The 19,313-nt window shown below is 43.7% G+C and overlaps 4 protein-coding genes across 4 annotated transcripts in view; 3 read left to right on the forward strand and 1 right to left on the reverse strand.

Moving 5' to 3' along the window:
• Nucleotides 1-132: 132 nt before the first annotated feature.
• Nucleotides 133-1,283, reverse strand: LOC4802282 (Golgi-associated plant pathogenesis-related protein 1-like). The gene is made up of 5 exons (XM_001359195.4): nucleotides 1,129-1,283; nucleotides 925-1,053; nucleotides 632-858; nucleotides 479-565; nucleotides 133-416 (listed from the first exon to the last, which is right to left on the reverse strand). The coding sequence occupies exons 1-5, from the start codon at nucleotides 1,168-1,170 to the stop codon at nucleotides 344-346; spliced, it is 558 nt and encodes a 185-aa protein (XP_001359232.3). The 5' UTR covers nucleotides 1,171-1,283; the 3' UTR covers nucleotides 133-343.
• Nucleotides 1,284-3,359: 2,076 nt separating this feature from the next.
• On the forward strand, nucleotides 3,360-4,849 carry LOC6897544 (cytoplasmic dynein 1 light intermediate chain 2-like). The gene has a single exon (XM_002137654.4). It carries the CDS (start codon nucleotides 3,409-3,411, stop codon nucleotides 4,762-4,764), a length of 1,356 nt encoding a protein of 451 aa, XP_002137690.3. The 5' UTR covers nucleotides 3,360-3,408; the 3' UTR covers nucleotides 4,765-4,849.
• An 833-nt stretch (nucleotides 4,850-5,682) lies between these two features.
• Nucleotides 5,683-6,829, forward strand: LOC4802284 (uncharacterized). Its single transcript, XM_001359196.3, has one exon. It carries the CDS (start codon nucleotides 5,771-5,773, stop codon nucleotides 6,803-6,805), a length of 1,035 nt encoding a protein of 344 aa, XP_001359233.3. The 5' UTR covers nucleotides 5,683-5,770; the 3' UTR covers nucleotides 6,806-6,829.
• A 3,889-nt stretch (nucleotides 6,830-10,718) lies between these two features.
• dpr11 (defective proboscis extension response 11) overlaps nucleotides 10,719-19,313 on the forward strand; it is a 65,341-nt gene continuing 56,746 nt past the window's right edge. Inside the window, exon 1 of the mRNA XM_002137656.4 lies at nucleotides 10,719-11,262. The gene's annotated coding sequence lies outside the window, so the exon portion shown is untranslated. The remainder of the gene's footprint in view (nucleotides 11,263-19,313) is intronic.

The raw sequence follows: 19,313 nt of genomic DNA on the forward strand, positions 1-19,313 counted from the left end.
TTTGAATTTCAAATACAATTTCGTGTTGGTACCCTTTTCGAAACTATCATCATTAGCAGCACATTTAGACAGACACCCCCCGCCGCATACTTATCCTTTTGGCCAAGTCCTTTCCCGATTACACAATCCAACTCTTAGGGCCCATATCTTTATTGATTTCTGAGCTTATGATTAGTCAATGTTGATAAGACGACGATTATAGCTTATGAAGGAATGAATGGTTTGAATACCATTCCCTTGGAGACATAATCGAACGATGGTTTATTTTACGTTATTAAATTTTGAATTTTTTGAACTTAAATACCCAATCACAATCCGAATTACTAGAGATCCACTTAATGCATTAATTAAGAACCAAAATTAGAGTAAGGGCAGCAAAGCCAAGTGATGTTGAACAGATTATTGAATTACCATAGCTGGTTAAAAGAAACGAAATTAATATTAAGATTTCTTTCACAAGAGTCTTTCGAGTACATACTTCCTCCTGGGAACATTTTCTTCGAATTGCCCTTTAAAATTTCCTGGTGGCTTGTACCGGCCCACAACCCAAATTCTGCCAAGCTTGCTGTGAGTATATGTTGCAGTCAAGTATTATATATTGTACATGCATCCATGATCGATGATTACTCACTCTGTAGCCTTGCCCATACCCAGGTGGGTAGAGGCCTTCCAGACGACTTGCGTGAAGTGCCCGGTTTCCATATTGAATCCTGGCTTCTTAAAATCGTACTTGGATATTTCATCATACCACATCTTTACAACGGAAAGGGGATCGGAGTAGGTGTAGGCTAAGTTCTCTCCAAGCCCGGGACGATCTTCTGATTTCGAGTGCTCAAGCTTACCCAATTCGGCCAGAGTCTGTGTGTGACAACAAAAGCATTAGATATTTTGACTCTTCGAATTCGTTTCGAATTGCATCCATACCTGGGCATATGATTCACAGCCTTTGGTGATATCCGAGTCTAACTTTAGGGCCGGGACACCGTGCATTTTTCTGTACTCATTATGCTTTTTAAGACCATCCTCAGCGAAATCCGCATGGATATGGGCGAACTGTAAGTAACGATGATCGAGCCTCGTATAATTTGCTAATCATTTGTATTATTTATTTTATTTTATTTCACTTACCCAAAAAACGGCTAACAAAATCAAAATACTTTTTACCCTCATAGTTTGACGATTAATTTGGAACTGACAATGTAACGAATGGTATTCGATAAGACAGTATTTTCCATGGCTATATTTCTCCCAGTTTTATCATCAGGGTAAGCCTTTTTAGTTCCAGCAGTTTTCCCTTACTGCTAACAGCTTAATGAACGCTTAATGCAGTCTGCCATTGAGGACAGGAGCCTTACAGATGACTTCAATATAGGACCATGTGCAGCCGCGACGAGGACAAAGGATAATGTGATGAGTGGGGATCGTCAGCGACAGCGGGCACGCCTCGAAGCCACATCAGATATTAAATCGTCTGAGTGTTGGGGGCAGCAAGGGGGCTAGATATCGGCCCACTTGTGTGTGTCCTGGGACTGTGGATACTCCCCGTGTGTGGCCGAGCCGCCGCAACGCATGTGGCTGATGCTTTGGGCCATCATTGCTGACAACAATATCAGCGTGGCAGCAGGGACACGAACAACAACTGCAAAGTAAGTACTTTGTGCTCCGCCTCGGCTTTGGCTTTGGCTTTTTTGGTTGTAAAATGTCAATTTGGGCCCTTGACAAAGATTTATTGTGTGGCGGAGGCGACAGTGTTTGATAGGCGCGCGCTTAAATATCCTATCCCCCCCATTGAATGTAGGGACATATTCACACTATCAGTTTCAGTTGGAAACCACCATCATCATCATCATCATCAGCAGCAGCAGCAGCACAAGCAGCGCCACTAGGCCTGCCACTGCCACAGCCAGTAGAATTCATTTTTTTAGTTTTTTATTTTTAGTTTTATTTTTATTTAGTTTTTGGTCGGTATACAATCCAATTTCCTTGCCACAAAGGCAAACTCAACTAGGCGGCGTATGAATGCCACAGAGTCACCAAAAAGAGAGTCAACGAAATGGCACATTCTGCAGCCACATAATGGAATGCTTAACCACACACAAAAATTCAACATTTTTGACAAAAAATGAACACTAAAAAGAACGTCAAGGGGATGAAGAATAGAAAATGCATAAAAACTTGCATAATAAATGCAATTTATAATGCCGAAAACAGTTTAATTTCCTGATGTCGGCCCGGATAACTCAATAGTCGGAGACCTCAGGGTGCACGCCCTGGGGGCATAACTAAACTAGTTTCTTCTAATTCAAGCAGAGCAAACACCGTCGCTTTGTCCATTTAAGCAGCTGTTTCGATCCCCAATCCCTGCCTGCTCCCCAGGTCCAATCTTGCTCCCTGACGGCAGCCCTGACCGACATTCGATGAATTGACCAACGCAGCTTGTTATTTTTCGTGTGCAACAGCGCGTTTCATTTGCTGCTGGAGGTTATCTGTGCCCTGCCTTTGCCACATGCCCCATGCCCCATGCCACACCATCACCCATCCTAACCAGAGGGCGAAAACAGAAGAAGATGGAAAAACTTTACCCCTGGCAGCTCACCTGCCTTTTTTTCTTCTTTTTTTGGCCGAAAAGTTTCGCTCTGTTTTTGCCAGATTCCCGTATTCGTTCATCCGGACGGACAGGCGACGTATGTTTTCACCTGCCCGCTCCGCTATCTGTTCAGGTTGAGGTTCGTGTTCGTATTTGTTTGCGTATTATTGCCCCTCACTGGGAAATCGGGTTTGTTTGCCCACCAACTCTCCTCTACGATGGTGGGTGCGCAGGTGTGCAGGTGTGCGTGAATTTCCCGCTGACAATTGTGATTTTCGCTTGGTTCAGCATCGGGCAAAAGGTTTTTAATTAGATTTTACTTCATTCTCCGCTGTCATTCAATGGCAATGCGCGCTCGTTGTCTGCCGGTGTTCCTTTTGCTTTATCCCCATTTCTAAACGAGTTGTTCTGTTCAATCATTCCATTGCCAGTTGATTTATTTTCCCCTGGTTCCTGGTATTCCAAATGTACGCGATATGTTCGAACAGTCACATTAATATCAAATGAATCGATGGGATCCAAAATGTTATCGAAGTTACAGGTGGCATCACTGCTTTTAGTTAAATATACATCGTAGCTTTCTATAACATTAATTTATATATTTTTACTCAATTATTTTTATAGTTTTTATTGCAGCAAATACGAAGAAGAACGAATATAATATTTTATGTGTAACAATATCGATATATTTATCGATAGTTTGAATTGGTGGCAACATTGCTCTGGAACTGAAAGCCATTTGTTTTTTTCGTCATATATAATTTTCCTTATTCATTCTTTAAAAGCTTAGTATTGAAAAGAAAAGTGAGAGAAACTCAAATATGGCAGCGGAAAAGCCAGAAGAATGGCCAGCAAAAATGACAAAAGCACAGGATAAGGAGAATCTCTGGCTCGACATATTGCATGAGCAAAAAGGGGCCGCAAGAAGACTGGTAGCAAACAAATCCGTAATCGTTTTTGGCGATAATGGAACCGGCAAGACGTCCCTCCTGGCCAAGCTGAATGGAAGGAAGTCGCCGGAGTATGGCGTCAGCTTGGAGTATGACTACATCGATGTCAGGGACGACATCAATGGAGACAAGGCGCAGTTGGTAGTTTGGACAATCAATGGTGACATTGGACACACAAATCTGTTGCCCGTTGTATTCAACGAAGATAACTTTGGAGATGTGCTCGTCATAATCACAGTTTCGATCACCGAGCCCTGGGCCTGGCCGAAGCAGCTCAAACATTGGGTAAACGTGCTGGAACGCCATATTGAAAGCCTACCGCTGGCTGCCGAGAAAAAGGTGCAGGCACGCGAGCGGCTTGCAACAATTTGGCAGAGTTACGGCTACACGGGATCGTGTCTGAAACAAGCTATCGCTGCGGATGATCTGTCGCCGCTGACCGAGGATGCACTTACCACAAATCTTGGGGTCGACCTTGTCGTTGTGGTCACAAAAACCGACTGCATGGGCGGCACCTTTCTGATGGAGCACGACTATTGTGATGAGCATATTGATTTTATGCAGCACTGGATACGTACATTTTGCCTTCGTCACGGCGCTGCACTCTTCTATACGAGCGTCAAAAAAGCCACAAACTGTGATCACCTCCGAAAGTATCTATTGCATCGCATCTATGGTCTGCCGTTCCAAACTCCACCGATGGTCGTTAACGAGGACGCTGTACTCATTCCGGCTGGTTGGGATACCCTGAGAAAGATTGATATTTTGTTTGAGAGCATCCATGGCATCAAGGCCAATAGTGACTACACGGACATCATCAAGGCGCCTTCTACTGGAAATGTGATTTTCAATAGAAATTCGGAATTTGTGGAAACCGTAGACGAGCAGGCCTTCCTGGCCCACCAAATGGAGATACTCAAGCTGCTTGACCAATCAAAGGCAAAGGAAGGCGGCGATGGCATACACTGCACACGCCAGTCCTCCACTGGTCAGAGCTCCTCCATGAAAACTGAACATTATGAATCCCCTGGTCGCATCCAAGTTTTGTCCAAATTTTTCGCCGAGCTTAGGGAGAAAAAGTCGGAGAGTCCCTCTGGCGATGGTCCAGTGTCGGTGTCTAGTCGCAACGCCATCGAGAAGTTGGGAATATCCTTGCAGCCGGGCGCAGAGTTGGGCCCCTTGTCACGCATCGCCGAAAAGAAGGAAGATCAGGTGAAACCAGAGTAACCACAACAGAACATGAATAGACACGATCGAATTAAAAACAACAACACATTGGCAGATTAAAATAAAGTACAAATTGGCAAACAAAGCGTTTGCGTTGAGAGAGGAAGTATAGGTAGAGAGCGACGAGGCAGAGAGATTTTGCGATAAGATAGAAGCTTGAGTGAAGCAAGCTTGCACAGGCAGCGCCAGCGCTGTCGGCAGAGGTAAAGAAGAGAAAGAGAGTAAGTGCGAGATCGAAAAGCAGAACAGAAGCAGTGGAGCAGCAGAAGTACCGCCCTCTTCAAATAAGAATATTTTAATATTAGAGCGTTATACAAAATGTTTGGGGACCGGCAATGTCGGTCCAAAAGATATCCAATCGACTGACTCTCACGACTCTCAATTACTCAATTATGCGTTGCTGTTTGAGTTGGCGTCGCTGCTGCCGCCGAGTCCGACAGTATCAAAAAGAAGAAGAGAACAATGTTTAAGGCATTGGACTCTCTCTCACCATATGCAGGGTATCCCATTATCGTTTCCGCGACCTCCTCACATTCCACATCGTATTTTCCCACTCATTACGGTTAAGCTCTCCTCTGCTCGTTTTTCTCTGCTTTCCTGTTGTTCTTCTTTCTTCATTTAAGTAATTTAAAATTCGCATTAAGTTTGTTTGTCGCTGGCATTACGTTTTATTATGAAGATGAATTGTGGTTGGTTCTGTCTGTGCATCTGTGGTCCCACCCCCATAGGGGGTCGAGGACCCATGTGTGTTTTTCCAGTGAATGTTTGCGTTAGTTGAGGGTTAAGTGCCTGCTGCTGCCTAAGCGCTTTTGCTAACGTCATCGTGGGGAAACCGCAGTGGATGCATGCCACCACAAAAGGTGCAACGTTCGAGTATCCCTCCCTTTCAGAATACCAAGTCAAGTGTCCCATGGAAATACTTGCCAAAACCCTAACATTAAACGTGATTTACTCGATTCTCACAAACGTATTGCCGCTTAGTATATTTATTTTTAGCTCTGCAACCATGGAGAGTGCATCCATATCCAGAATAAATTTTAGTATGACTTCTAACTTGAATGAAGACCCAGTTGAGGCCAAACCGTTGCCCCCGAATCACGGCACTTATTCAATTTTGCCCTGCAACGCCCCTGGACTTATGCGATGTGTGCCCGAGGTCGAAGTACCGCCTGCCGAGACCCTGTGGAAGTTTATTGCCCCGCCATGGGTCCCGAAGACAAAGATCTTCCACTGCGAGCCGCCGCCACCGCCGACGCCGACGCCAGGACGTTCAAGACGAAAGGGTTCACAGATTTCCCAGGTCTCCCAGATGGAGGCAGAAGAGGAGCAGTCAAGCGATCAGTCGTCACCGCCCACAATGGTTGAGGAAATGCAGCTGGAGGAAATCCTGGCAGAGGTGAAGCGCATTAAGGAGCGCGTGGGCGAGGTGGATCGCCAGCTGGGGACCCGCTTACCCGAGTGCCCCGACATCGATCCGTGCGTGGACATGGACGTGGAGCTGCTGGCATTCAACACGAGTCCCGATATATTGGAGCTGCAGCGCAACAGCCACAAGCTGCGCCAGCAGTTGGCGGAGCTCCAGTTGTGCCGCGTGGCCACGGACAGCAACGTAAAGGCCATCCGGGAGAGCATCTGCCGGGAGATGGAGAACGCCAATCGCCTGCAGAAGCTTCTCAACGAGCTGGACTCCTTCAAGCGTAAGCTGGAGCGGGAGCAGGCTCTCTGCCGGCAGCGCTTCCGTTACGTGGAGCAGGTGAAGGTCGATGGAGCCGAGTGCAACAATTACTTCAGCAGCGAGCGGAAGCTGATGGAATATTTCGTGGGGAAGCTGGTCACCAAGGCGGACTACCAGCAGCAGAAACGTCGGGCCCTCAAGGAAATCGACTTTCTGAAACTAAAGGCCAAGAAGTTCCACGACCACTTGTTTTACGCGACTGATAAACTGGACGCCGTGATGGGCACAGCCGAGCGCATGCATCCGCCGGAGCTGTTGACCTTCCTCTACCGCAACGAGAAATTGTTCGGCCCCTGTCCGCATTAAACTCACAAATCTGTCTTCAAATGGTTCAATTTGTCTTGTACGAGCGTGCGGTGGGGGTCAAGTCCGAATCTAGTCCAGTTCTGGTCCAGTCCCTCCCTTGAACATGGCACGGAGATGATTATGTTGTCCTGTCTGCTGTAGCCATGGCGACAGCTGTCGCAAATTTTGGCATTCCAGATATTCTTTAGATGAAAGAGGCATTGACAGGCGCGTCGCTAAGGTTGACAGCCGCCTGAAATTGGAGGTTTCTTTAGCGTTTAGGTCACCGCAAACCGCATGATTGTGGGGTATTTCTTGGTTATAATTGATATTTTTCTCTATATTTTGTATTTCAAGTATTTACAGCGATAAATTTTCGATATATTCATCCATTTTCTATCTATAAATTGGTATTCAGAGCATTCCCAATTCGTTGTGCCACAGATAATAGCTGATTTCTTTTGGTGTTTGGCTCTGTATTTCGGGGTCCCCACAACAAAATGTATTTAGCATAAAAATGTACGATAATGACCGCACAGAACAACGGCAGCGACACGAGCACCGACATTGCCACCATCAGCGGAGGCAGACATCGCATCAAATTTCGCATAGGCAAATAGAGGACAGACGTCCCCCTGCCCCCCAGAGAGATGTAGGGGGATATAGAGGGGCAGATACCAGCAGTTGACGCCTGTTGTGGCCAGGATCTAACGAGAGTTGTGGTTGAGGGGCGGGAGGATGGGCGGCTGTCGCACAGGTTCTCCATTCAAGTGTCATTGCCCGTCTAATGCTCAAAGTTAAATTAATATTTTTCCCACTGCCGCAACGCAGCGCAACGCAACACGAACAAGAAACTTGTTGTTTGGCGCTGATTCCTCTCTGGATCTCGCAATTCAAAAATTGACGAATATTTTCTGCGGTTTAACCAGCAGTCAAAGTCAACTGTTGTCGGTTTTTTTGGCCAACAGAGAATTTTCGTTTTCATGTTTGGCATATTTCCTCTTACTTTTATATATTTTCTGGGAGATTAGCAAAGTTTTGTGCAGTCATTTATTTGAAACTTTTTGCTCCGTGGCTCACTGGAAGTGGGAAAGTGAGAGAGTGGCAGAGTGAAAGACAGCGCCAGCCAAAGAGATGCCAGATATTCTCTGTTCTCGTATATAAATTGTGTAAAACGAATTTTGATATCCTGATAATCGCATTCGGAACGCTCTGCCTGAAGGATAATCGCGAAATAAAAATAACTTTTTGCTCTTCAAACATTACGCAGCGATGGGCGAGGGATATTGTCACTTATTTTTAAGATCTTTCTAATGATAAAAATGTAAAAAAAAATGAATATACTATGAATAGTGTTCTTCGTGAAAGACATGAATGTTGTTCCCCAATAAAATGATGCATTTTCCGTCTGAATAAATACTAAATGAACATGATATTTTGGTTACCAAATTCGATATTCACTTTTGCAAAGTGAAATGAATTTATTTGTGGAAAAATGGCGAGTGCGTTGCACGATACGATGATGTACACATGTACATGGGTGGCATACTTGCGGGGCAAGGCAATGAGAATAAATGCAAAAGAATCCCAAGCACTTCAGGTTGCCATTTACATTTGCATTTGCATTGGCATTGGCATTTTTATTTTGCCATGAATGGAATGTGTGTGTGTGTGTGTGGGTCTCTCTCTCTCTCCCTCTCTCTGCTCTCTCTGTGTGTCCTGCTGCTGTTGGGCTTACTTCCGGCGGAATGTGGCGAATGTGGTGCGTGTATCTGTAACTGGAAGTAACATACTGCAGTTGGCTTACGTGACAATTCCTCTCCTCTCGATTCCCTTCGCCCTTGCCACAGCCACAGCCACTGCCACTCTGCCACTCCACAGGCAGCGGGGAAATGCGTCTATAAATTATTCATTTCGTTTGAGATGTTTGATGTGCCTCCAAGTAGCATGATGTCCTTCCTCCTCACACACAGACATTGGCAATCGGTTTGTTGCCTCTGCATCCTTTGGTTTACTTTTAGCCGCATTTCATTGAATTCATTCATTTTTTAGCTGCTGCCTCGCGTCTACCGTGCTTTTCCTTTTCCCTTTTCCTGTTTTCACTGGTTATTGTTGGTGTTTGCCACAGCTTTGCATAAATAAGATAAACACAAGGATGTGCCACAGTGGCATGGGTGGGCATGGCGGGCAGGATGCTTGCAATCCCTCGGAATGCAGCTGAGTCCCCAATCCCCTACAATCCCTGCCTCCTCTACCTCCAGACCAGACCATCTTCCATCGTCTCGAGCCTTCAGTCTCTCTGAGTCGAGGCTGTGATTTATTTTGCACTCAATGTTTGCCAAAGTAAAATTGATTGAAGCGTTTGTTGGCGCTTCAATTGATTTTCACTACAGTCCCTACCGTATATGCTGTACGGCTGTTCCTCCGTTCGTCCGTTCTTTCTTCCTTCTTTTTTCCTTCTTTTTTGTTGTTGTAGAATGGATGTTCTCGTGGCCAGCGAAGCATTTGAAGTGCTTGGGTGGTGGCTCTGGTTCTCAGGATCTCACTCTCAGGCTCTCGGGCTCTCAACTCTCGGCTTGTTTACAGTGGTTAAATTAACTTTGGTCAATTTGGTTTTTGTCGAGTGGTCGGACACACGCAGAGGACTATCCCATCGAACTTTGTTTGAGTTTTGCCGCCCAATAGGGGGGTGGTGGGAGGATAATGGCATAACTCTCAGCGTTTATTCATGTTCAGCCCCTCCTGCCAGAATGTTTAATTGCTGGCTAAACGATTTGGCCCTTAAAAGGCTGTGCGAAAATCGGCAACAATTCATCAAATGTCGTGCTCTGATTTTATTAACTGACGCTGATGGTGATTGAGGCACATCTGGGGCCATCAACACCTGCAGCCGGCAGTCGATCATCAACCACCGAACCGAGCCACCACTCAGTTCCCCCCAAAAGCCACCCCCAAATCACACCTCTTTCTCCTGCCGCCCGCCGCCCTTAACAATCGCCAACCAACTGCAGTCGCATAAATCTTGGCCTGTCAAGTGCACACAGAGGATGGAGGACGGAAGACGGAAAAGAAGAAGGCCACACAAAGATGAGGCTAACAAATTGCCAAAAGAAGGAAGAAAGACGTGGCAGAAAGAGCAGGAAGAGGAGTAGATGAGTGCAAGGGTGGAGAAAGGGGTGACGCAAGAAAACGGAAATAAATAAAAAAGATATATAATAATAGCAATAATGATTATGCAGGGGGGATATCGTATAAAAATAAACACGCAACGCAAATGTAAGCCATTCATTTTTATGAATGGGCATTTATCATAATTAAAAATTCTGCCAACACCGGGACGAAGGATTCCGTCCTCACACAGATACGCCTCTCGCGCAAACACACACACACACACACACACACACACACACATAGATGCCACAGTTTCTGACCTAAGACACACGCCAGGAATCTCTCTCTCTCAGAGAGAGGGGGAGAGAGAGAGAGACAGAAGAGAGTGCGTCACAGCAAAAGCCGACAACGACAACGCTTTTCTTTTTGTTTTTTTTTGGGATTTTTTTGTTGTTTTTTTTTTAAGAGTTTTCTCTTGTAGACCTGGTCCATTGGCTTGGTTTTTGGGGAACAGCTGTTGCTGTTTTTGGGCCTTGGGACAACTTTGGGACACTCTGCCAAACGAGCAGAGTTTTGGGGCATTGGAAGAGGGCAAACTCTCTCTCTGTTGGTGGCATTGGTGTATGGGCCACAGCGCATGTCCGTCAAGAGTCCCACCCAAAACGCCGGATACTCTCTTAGATGCCTCTCTTTAGCTTGGTCTACTGCCAATTGCCGTGCTGTTCGGCTTTGGGGGCGCTCGGCTTTTCTTTGGGTGGGGGGAGTGGGACTCGCAGCTCGGGTTTCTGGCGGGAGCATCGTGGCTGCTGCCAACCATCCATCGCCACTTTGAATGCCGTTGTCGTGGGCTTCAGTTGTGTCCAAGGGCCAAGTGCGGAATCATTTTGTTGCGGCTACTCGACGTACTAGTGCATCCTGCCACCAGCTACACGTGCTACATCCTGCTGCCGACTACGAGCTACTACGACTAGGACTATCGTGTGTCGGTTGTGCGTCTTGCCTCGTGGCTTACGCTCAATTTAATCAGTGATTAAGATGTTGGCCCAGCCGCTAATCGGATGAGGCATTCGAGCAAGTGTCATCTGAATAAAGTTTCTGTATCTTGTACAACACCAACAACACCACAAAAAACAACAACAACAACAGCAAGAAACAAGAAAGAGCCACAAGTTCAAGTAAATCCACAGATATTTCGCTCCTAGTCCACATATGCATGTATATTTGTGCGGCTCCATTTGTGTCCTGTGCGTATCCGTGTGTGTATCTGTGTGTATAATGCGTATGTAATCCAAGCAAATCTGTCACGTGTTTCGGATATCTTTTTTGGGAAGCCCGGAGCTGAGGCCAAAGGAATTTATTGAAAAAAGGTGAGGCCAATCCCCGCACGCATATGGCAGATGGTAAAACCATGAACCTGCTTGCCCCCCTCCTCCCCACCACAATCACGTGGAAAATTAAAATAGTTAAGCAGCTTATGGTGGGGGCATGCCACTGGTATAAAAAACCCATACATATACTATACGGGATACTGATAATTGAATATAAATTGGTTATTTCTCCAGAGCGGAGTAGCAGGGTTCCAATGGGGCTTATAAATAGTACTCTTATGATTTATTGGCCGGCGGGAATACGAGTATTTGTTGAATTGATATTATGGGAATACAAGGGAACTAGTTGGGATGTATATTTTTGTTGTTGCTTGCTAATTTGCCTTAAATTTACAGGCATGTTTATTCCAAACTTAACTAATTTCAGCTTTCCCTAAAATGCACAGAAGGTGAAATGTAACCTTTTCCTCCCATTTAACTCCAAAGCTAATGGTCACCCCGCGGGGCTTTCCTGGCTCTGCTTTAACCAACATTTAACCTTTATGTCCCGGAAAGTTGCCCAAATTAAATGACGGAATTTGATTAGACCCATACACGCAACGAAACGTAACGAAATGAAAGTTTTTGGGGGCGCCCCGAGCAGCTCCACCTCCTAATCCAGTATAATAAACGAGGGGTTCTGCTCAAGTACTCGTATCTGGTAAAACTTTCACCAAAGCTCCCTACCTTTCCCCCATCTAATTGTTTATTTAACAGCAATGAAAAAATCATTACGCATTTCGTTTGGCTTTCGTACTTCAAACTTCAAAAGGTGAAATTCCCATGAAAAATTGTATAAATAAGTTGAAAAGTTTTTAATGCATATCCAAATTATGCCCGCGAATCACAAAACCCACACAACAAAAAAAAACAAAACAAAATCACGAAAAATAAAGCATGGAATTCTGCTAACAAAATGTTGATTTAAAATGCAAAATGAAATGACAAACAAATGGGGGAAGAGAGACAGAGAAAGAGAGTCACAGGACGCAGGACGCAGGACTGCTATTCCATGAGCAATTTGTTCACGTATTATAATTTTTTTACACCGTTGTTTGCCCTTGTCTTTGTGCCCTACTCCCGCCACTCTCCCTCTCTTTTTCTACAGTTAATGTCATTTGCATCATTCGCATATATACGCAGATTTTTTACCAACTTTTTTTGCTGCGTTGTGTTGGCCATATTTTCTGGTTTGCCGCGCTGTCCTCGGACTGGTTCGCTTCAAGTTCATTGTGCATTAATAATTTAGTTGTCGTTTCGTTTCGTTGTCGGGCTTCGCAGCATCGAGTCTTGACACTCTCTGGGCCAAACTTGTTGGCTGTTTGGCCCTTGATTTGATTTTGCCTGCTTTTGCGCTTTCTACAGGGAGGACTCTCTGTGAGTACAGTATCATTTGCATGACTGCTCTTTAAATGTTGTCTCATTTTGGGTTTCATGTAGGCTTATCAATCGATGGGCGTGGTAATCACTGATTCCTCAAATAATTACTGAATGTAGACAAACTGTTCCCTCGACATTCCCTGGTCTGAAAGATTATGACATTCAACGGCAACATTTAGACGCCACTCAAAAACAACCACAAATTTCCACAATTTGCATTCCCACAGCTTAGTGGTGATCTTTCCTTTCAGAGAGAGAACAATGGCAAAACTGAAAACCATTTAGTAACCGAGATTCTACCAGATACAACCAACACTTCATTTGCACTCCACTTCAGAGGGAACAAAGTCTCGGCAAAATTTGTATTGCTATGAAGAATTATATTAAATCGCATTTTTCATTATTATTTTTCCATGGAAATCGCGTTGTTCTTCATCTTGTCAGACAGTTGTCTCCGGCCCGGCCCCGGCCCCGGCCTCCGAGAACTCAACCCAATTCCAGGGGAAAAATCCAACAACAACAGCAACAACAACTATGAGTACCTTAAGGCTCGTTTGCCGCCGTTGTTCCATTTACCATCTCCACCATCCACCAACCGTTGCGTTTTTGTCCTTTTCAGCGATTTAGACTGCAGCTGGAAAAACGGCGAGGCACAAAGAAAAGTCTACAGAAATAGCGAAAAAGGACGAGGGCAGAGCAAGTTGGAAAATTCAGAATAATGAGGAAACTAACGAGCCAAGACTTTCTCATTGTTTACTGGCGCAAAAATTGCGCGATTATTAATTTTCTATGCTATTTTGTAGCTCTTTTTTCTTGTGCTGCCGACATCTTCTTGCCACCCCCTAGAAGCCCTTCTCCAGGCCGCTTCATCTTCTTCTGTTTTTCCTGCCACTGGGCACACAGCACAATTCTTATATATGTATACACCAGAGTATACACTCGTACATATATTATTATTTTTTTTTTAATATTTCGCAATATTCGCCACGTTTTCTTTCACTTTTTTTTGTTGGCGCGTGCAAGTAATGGCAATGCAGAAGGGGCTTCAGCTTTTGAGTGGAGAGGCTAGTGGGGATCGGGTCGGGGATCCAAAAAGAGTTGAGTTCCCATGGAGTTCATCGCGTTTCCCCCACATGTTGTGTATACTTCACTTTAACTGACACATTTTCGCGATGTTTTTCTTCAGCCGCCGCCGCCGCCGCTGCCACAGCCACTGCCTCCTTTTTGTTTTTCTTTGGCTGTGTTATTTTATTCATCTTTTCTCTTCTGTGTGCCACGCGCCTTGAATGCTAATGAAAAGGCTGAGAAATTAAAGTTCTACCCTCAGTCTTTTCCCAAGTAAAAACTTACTCAAAGCGAGAGGTTTTGCTCACTTAGAAAGAGCGAAACTTAACCAATTCAAAGGCAATAACAGACAGGCGCCGCAGCGAGGAGGGGAGAATTTTCCAGAAATATGAAAATTTTCCAACGAAGTTTTGCCAACGACTTTGTTAGTTTTGTAGTCTTATCTTTGTGACGATATAAAGGACATTTGTTAATATCCGTTCTCTCTTTTTTAGGTAAGCAAATGGAAGAGCCGCTTAGGAAAACATTCGGAAAGAACACTCCGCCGCCGCTGCTGCGACGGGTTGGTATGTCCTTTAGTGCTGTGTAAATACATTTTTAATTTAAAAACAACATTGTGTATTAAATTACTGCGCCGTGGCCGGAGCGGAAGGTGCAGTCCGATGCAGATCGAGAGGCAATATCCGCTGTGAAGGACACACTCAGACACACAGGACATATGCAAAATGGCATCAAATCCAATTAGTTAATATGAATATTTGATGAAATCACTTCCGTTTTCAAATGCTGCAAAAACAAAAAACAAAAAACCCTGCCCTGATGTCCACACGATGATGATGATCATCATCATCTGAGGGCTTAGTTTTTATGCACATTCATGTGGGGAGTTTTTTACAACTTTTTGCGGAACTTAAATCCTTAACGCAGTCATCGTGGGGTTGGGTCGTTTTGTGTGAAATTATTCTATATATTTATACTTTTTTGTGTCCCTCGGCGCACACACAATGACCACAATTTGCAACTTTTTGCGGCACTTTGTCAGTGCGAAATATGTCAAAATGTTTCTGACACTGAAAATATACATATTTAAATATTTTATTTGTCACGCATTTCCAAAGTGTTTCAGGAAGGGAATAATGTAAATGGAATTCGACTCTGAGTTGTGTATTTTTTCCAGGAAACTAACTCATTTGCATTTTTTATATAATAATCTTGATGCAGCATGTCAATAGTTACAATATTTTCATTAGTTGGCTTAAATATTTAAATATTTGGAGGTTACCCTGCGTGTACGTAATCTGTTCCAAAGATTTTTTTATACATTTATTCAGGAAACTAAAGAGTACTAGGCATTTATTCTTCATTAAATATATAGTTTTCCACCATTTCAACAGGGAACTTTTTCGATTCTGTCTCTGCTGCGTATACGTGATATTTTCCTAATATTTGTTCTACCATAAACCCCACATTCTAAGGCACGAACTTTATCTCCAGGCTTTTGCTGAATTGAATTTTTAATTCATTTTCAGGTTTTTCCACCTTTGTTTTGAATTATTTTTATTTTTATTTCTCTTTTGCTCTGTTTGCAGTTGTCGCTTGTTTAACTTTTTCGGGGAATGGTTTCATGGTTTTCGGCTTCTTGTTGCTTGTTTGCTCCTGCCACACACAAACACACACACACACACATGCATATGAACCCGTATGCAGCCATTTGTGGCATACAATTTTAACGAGTTGCGGTTGGAGGAGCACTCCTCCTGTGGCACCTCAGTTCGCTTTGTGCTTTTGTTGCACAAAAAAAAAAAAATTTCACGCATTGTTTAATATTAATTTCATTTTCAGCGGCGTTCTGCCGAAAATTTATTCTCTGAGCTGTGTCGCCTTTGCTTTAATTGTGGCCACAGCCCGTGGACAGATTTCACAAAATGGATTTTTTCAATTTTCTGGCAATTTTCGTGTGAATTTTCCTTGTTAATAAGCCACCAAATGAGCAATCAAATTATTGGATAATAATAGAATTGGTTAATCTCTCTCATTTAAATTCGATTTTTCGCATCGAGAGAATGAATGTTCTATTGGAAATTTAAAATACAATGTTTAATATTAGATTAGCCATAAATTCTATTCAAAATTTTGAGGAGGAATTTATAATTTTCCACTTTTAATGGCCCGAAACTCATTAAATTTTGCTGTCTGACAAAAATGTCGCAACATATTCCGCTCTCGAACAAAGCTGAAAATTAGTTAGGCTCATTAAATGGCAACAAAAACTATTTTAATTAAATATATATATAATATATGCAGAATAAAACACTCTGGCAAAATGATGCAGAAATGAAAACTTTGCCGTAAAAAGAGTGAAACAATAAACAAATTCCCCCGAAAAAATTAGCCAAAGTTCCAGGGGGGAAAAACCGAAACGAACCAATTGAAAAGCCGCTGCCACAAAGAGCCCAAAAAAAGAGTAAATGAAAAAGGAATATCTGGCACACACTGAGAGGCCGAGAGAGAGATAGAGATATGTGGAACATAAAGTATAATGCACATTTATCCTGCCCCAAAAAAGGAAAAAGACTTTGCGAATTTTTACCATTTGTTAGGGGCGAGGCGCCACCGAGCAGAGCCCAGAGCCCAGAGCCCAGCAGGCAGACAATAAATCACCATTAAGCAAATTATGTACTCAACTCGACGAAAATTTTAAATTTCTCTCTGGCTGTCCATTGTGTATCTGTATCTGTGCGATATACAGCCACATAATGGGGGAAAAAGTTGGTGAAAAAATCAGGGGATGGGGAAAAAGCAATGACTCAAATATAGGGGCAGCACAGTGGGCACAGAAGCACCACCCAAAACAGTTGATAAACGGCAGGCGGACTGTAACCCGAGAGGATTCGTCCCACTTCCAGGGTTCAACAGGAAGCGGCGTACACACCTCTCGTGAGTTATATCTCACACCTCGACGAGTTCATTAGCTTCTATGAGCTGTCACATTTCCGTTCCACTGTGCAACAGGATGCAACGTCAGCCATTATCATTATTACAACGACGTTTATCAGCAGAGTCCTCCTACTCGTACTCGTACTCCCCTTACCCACATTCCCCACGGCAGCAGCAGCAGCCTCATCATTGACACGTTTGTGTGCCCCATCCCCAGGCCCACCATCCACCCAGGCCCATCCACCATTTGAGCCTAAAAGTCTACCCAGACAAGGTGTAAACATTTATGAGGCTTTGCTTCTTCTCTGGGCCCCCAGCTTGTTCTTGCTGTTGTTACACACATTTTTATTTTCATTTTCATTTTTCTGCCAACGTTGCAGGCGACACAAATTTATTTCGAAACATTTACACACGCAGGTTGTTTTGCTGCTGCTGCTGCTGCTGATGTCGATGCCAATGCCACATGCCACGCTTAGAGTGCCCGCAAATTTCAGCATCTCCCACGAAGGAAGAGTCTCCTCCGTTTCCACAGCCGCATTCCTCAGCGACCACAAATTTTCATGTAGTTATTTTTCTTCGCCTTCGGTGCTTTTCACTTTCGTTTTTCTGCCCTGCTCTGCTGGTGCTTTTGGGTTTTCGTTCTATTGTTTTTGTATAGATATACCCTTTAGTTGAAAGGGAATAGAGGGGTGTATTGAGTAGCAAGCGATTTATGTGACATTAGAAAGAATGAACAAAGGATCAAGCTTGATTCAGGGCTTCCAAATTTGAAATCATTCTTGAAAAATTCATAAGATATGTATAACTTTTATCACTGTCAGGATATAGATCTATCCTTTGATCTATAATTTTAAGAGCTTTCAATAGGATCTTCTAACAAATTCCGTTAGAATCTCTCAAGATATTTCCTCGAATGAAGTATTTCTTTTGTCGTCTCCCCCGCATTCCATTTAACAATCGGGTATTTTCTTTGTGGCATTCTTCCATGGCTTACATTTTGTTATTTTTGTTGTTGTTGATTTTTTTTTGTTACTTGCAAACGTGCTATGTTTTATTTTTACAACTTCCTTTCGGGGCTCCACCCAAAAGCAAACAAAAACAGCAAAAAAAGTGTAAGATGAAGCAGAAGATGGTGAAAAAGTGCCAAAAAACAACAACAGAGAAAGAGAGAGGGGGGGATAGTAGCAGGAGATGGGGAGCCTGTGTGTCTCCCTGCTTTGACTGTTAAAGTGTTCCAATTTTTCATGTCCACATCTGCATAAAAAACACACACACACACATACACCCACACATCCCAACATGTGTATCTGTGTGAATGTCTGTCTAGATCTTCTTCTTTTAAATATCTTGCATGTTTTTTCTTCGTTTGTTTCGTTGTCTTTCCTTGGGTTTTCCCCCTCTCGCTCCTGCTGTTGCTCGAACTGTTTGAGTGCGTCGTCTTCCGCTTTTCTTTCTGGCTGGCGTAAATTACAACGCATAATTTTCACATTACGTCAGCGCATTTCGATGTGTGTATGCCAGAAAAGTATCTGTGCGAGTGTTTGTATCCTGTCTGCTGTACTCTACTGTCTCTGTCTCTGCCTCTCTCTCTCCCTCCCCCTTTGCCTTTTGCTGTTTTTTGCCTGCTTGAGAATAAGCTGCTGCTTTTTGCCGCTACTGCCTTCTGACTCTGGTTAATGTTGCGATATGGAAATCAATATTCCTAATGGCTGTCATGCGATATGACCTGCTGCTCCCCTAAGCCACCACAGAACCGTACCTTCTGCAGCGGCAGTGTGGCACAAAGCGGAAGCACTCACATTCCATATTCCATATGCCACATTCGACATTCATAAATACTCGTATGTCAGCCCGGTTAATATTTAATCGAGACTGAAACGTTTTTCAAATTAATTAAATCGATATTCAAAGGAAAACTTCCGCTTTGGAAGTGCTACACGGCTGTTAAATGGATTTCTAAATCCCTTAACGGATCAAGTTTTTACCTCAATTTGTAGACATACTCTAATTTGTCAAAAAAAAAGTAGCACCGCTGAGTGGCTTTAAGCCACTGCAAGCAGCAGGCAGCAGGCAGCAGTAGGCACCGCTGAGTGGGTCAGGGACTTTTTCCAGACCAGCTTTTGGCATAAAAACTCAAAAAGCCGAAAGGTAAAGTGCAGCCAACAAAAATTGGGATACGGAGAAAGGAAAACTGAAGAAAAAACAGCTAAAAACTCGCGGTAATTTGAACCTTTTTCCATTCGAGTGACTTTTCCTGGGCCCTGGGCCCCTGGAAATCAAATATCAAAGTGAAAACTTTCCCTCTTTCTGTGTGTTTAGACAGAGGAGAAGGGGAAATCCTATGCGGGATGGTGGTGGCATTCAACGCACGAGTAATCCTCTGTAGCAACAGGTTGCCAGGTCTTTTATTTTGACAACTGAATAGAGCGGACCCTCGCCCGGATTAAAGGCAGACCTGCAGTTGATTTGAAAATTAAACTTGCATGAAACAATGTCCCAAAACAAAAAGAGAGAGAGCAAAAACAGGAAGAGAGAAACATTTGAGAATCGTTAAAATAAAAGGATTTGCACAATTTAAACATTGTCGATTGAAATAAGCTACTTTTCCATCCAGTCATCTTCCACTGTTGATTTGGGAATTGACTTTTAGTTAAGGTTCCCAGCATCCC

Source organism: Drosophila pseudoobscura, chromosome 2, assembly GCF_009870125.1.
Source record: "Drosophila pseudoobscura strain MV-25-SWS-2005 chromosome 2, UCI_Dpse_MV25, whole genome shotgun sequence".
Classification (NCBI taxonomy): domain Eukaryota; kingdom Metazoa; phylum Arthropoda; class Insecta; order Diptera; family Drosophilidae; genus Drosophila; species Drosophila pseudoobscura.

Bases quoted from the DNA above. Each gene is read 5' to 3' on its own strand.
- LOC4802282 (XM_001359195.4), bottom strand. From the start codon at position 1,170: ATGAGGGTAAAAAGTATTTTGATTTTGTTAGCCGTTTTTTGG. The intron at 1,054-1,128 runs GTAAGTGAAATA...CGTTACTTACAG, and splicing joins TTTTGTTAGCCGTTTTTTGG to TTCGCCCATATCCATGCGGA. The intron at 566-631 runs GTGAGTAATCAT...ATATACTCACAG, and splicing joins GGTATGGGCAAGGCTACAGA to CAAGCTTGGCAGAATTTGGG.
- LOC6897544 (XM_002137654.4), top strand. From the start codon at position 3,409: ATGGCAGCGGAAAAGCCAGAAGAATGGCCAGCAAAAATGACAAAAGCA.
- LOC4802284 (XM_001359196.3), top strand. From the start codon at position 5,771: ATGGAGAGTGCATCCATATCCAGAATAAATTTTAGTATGACTTCTAAC.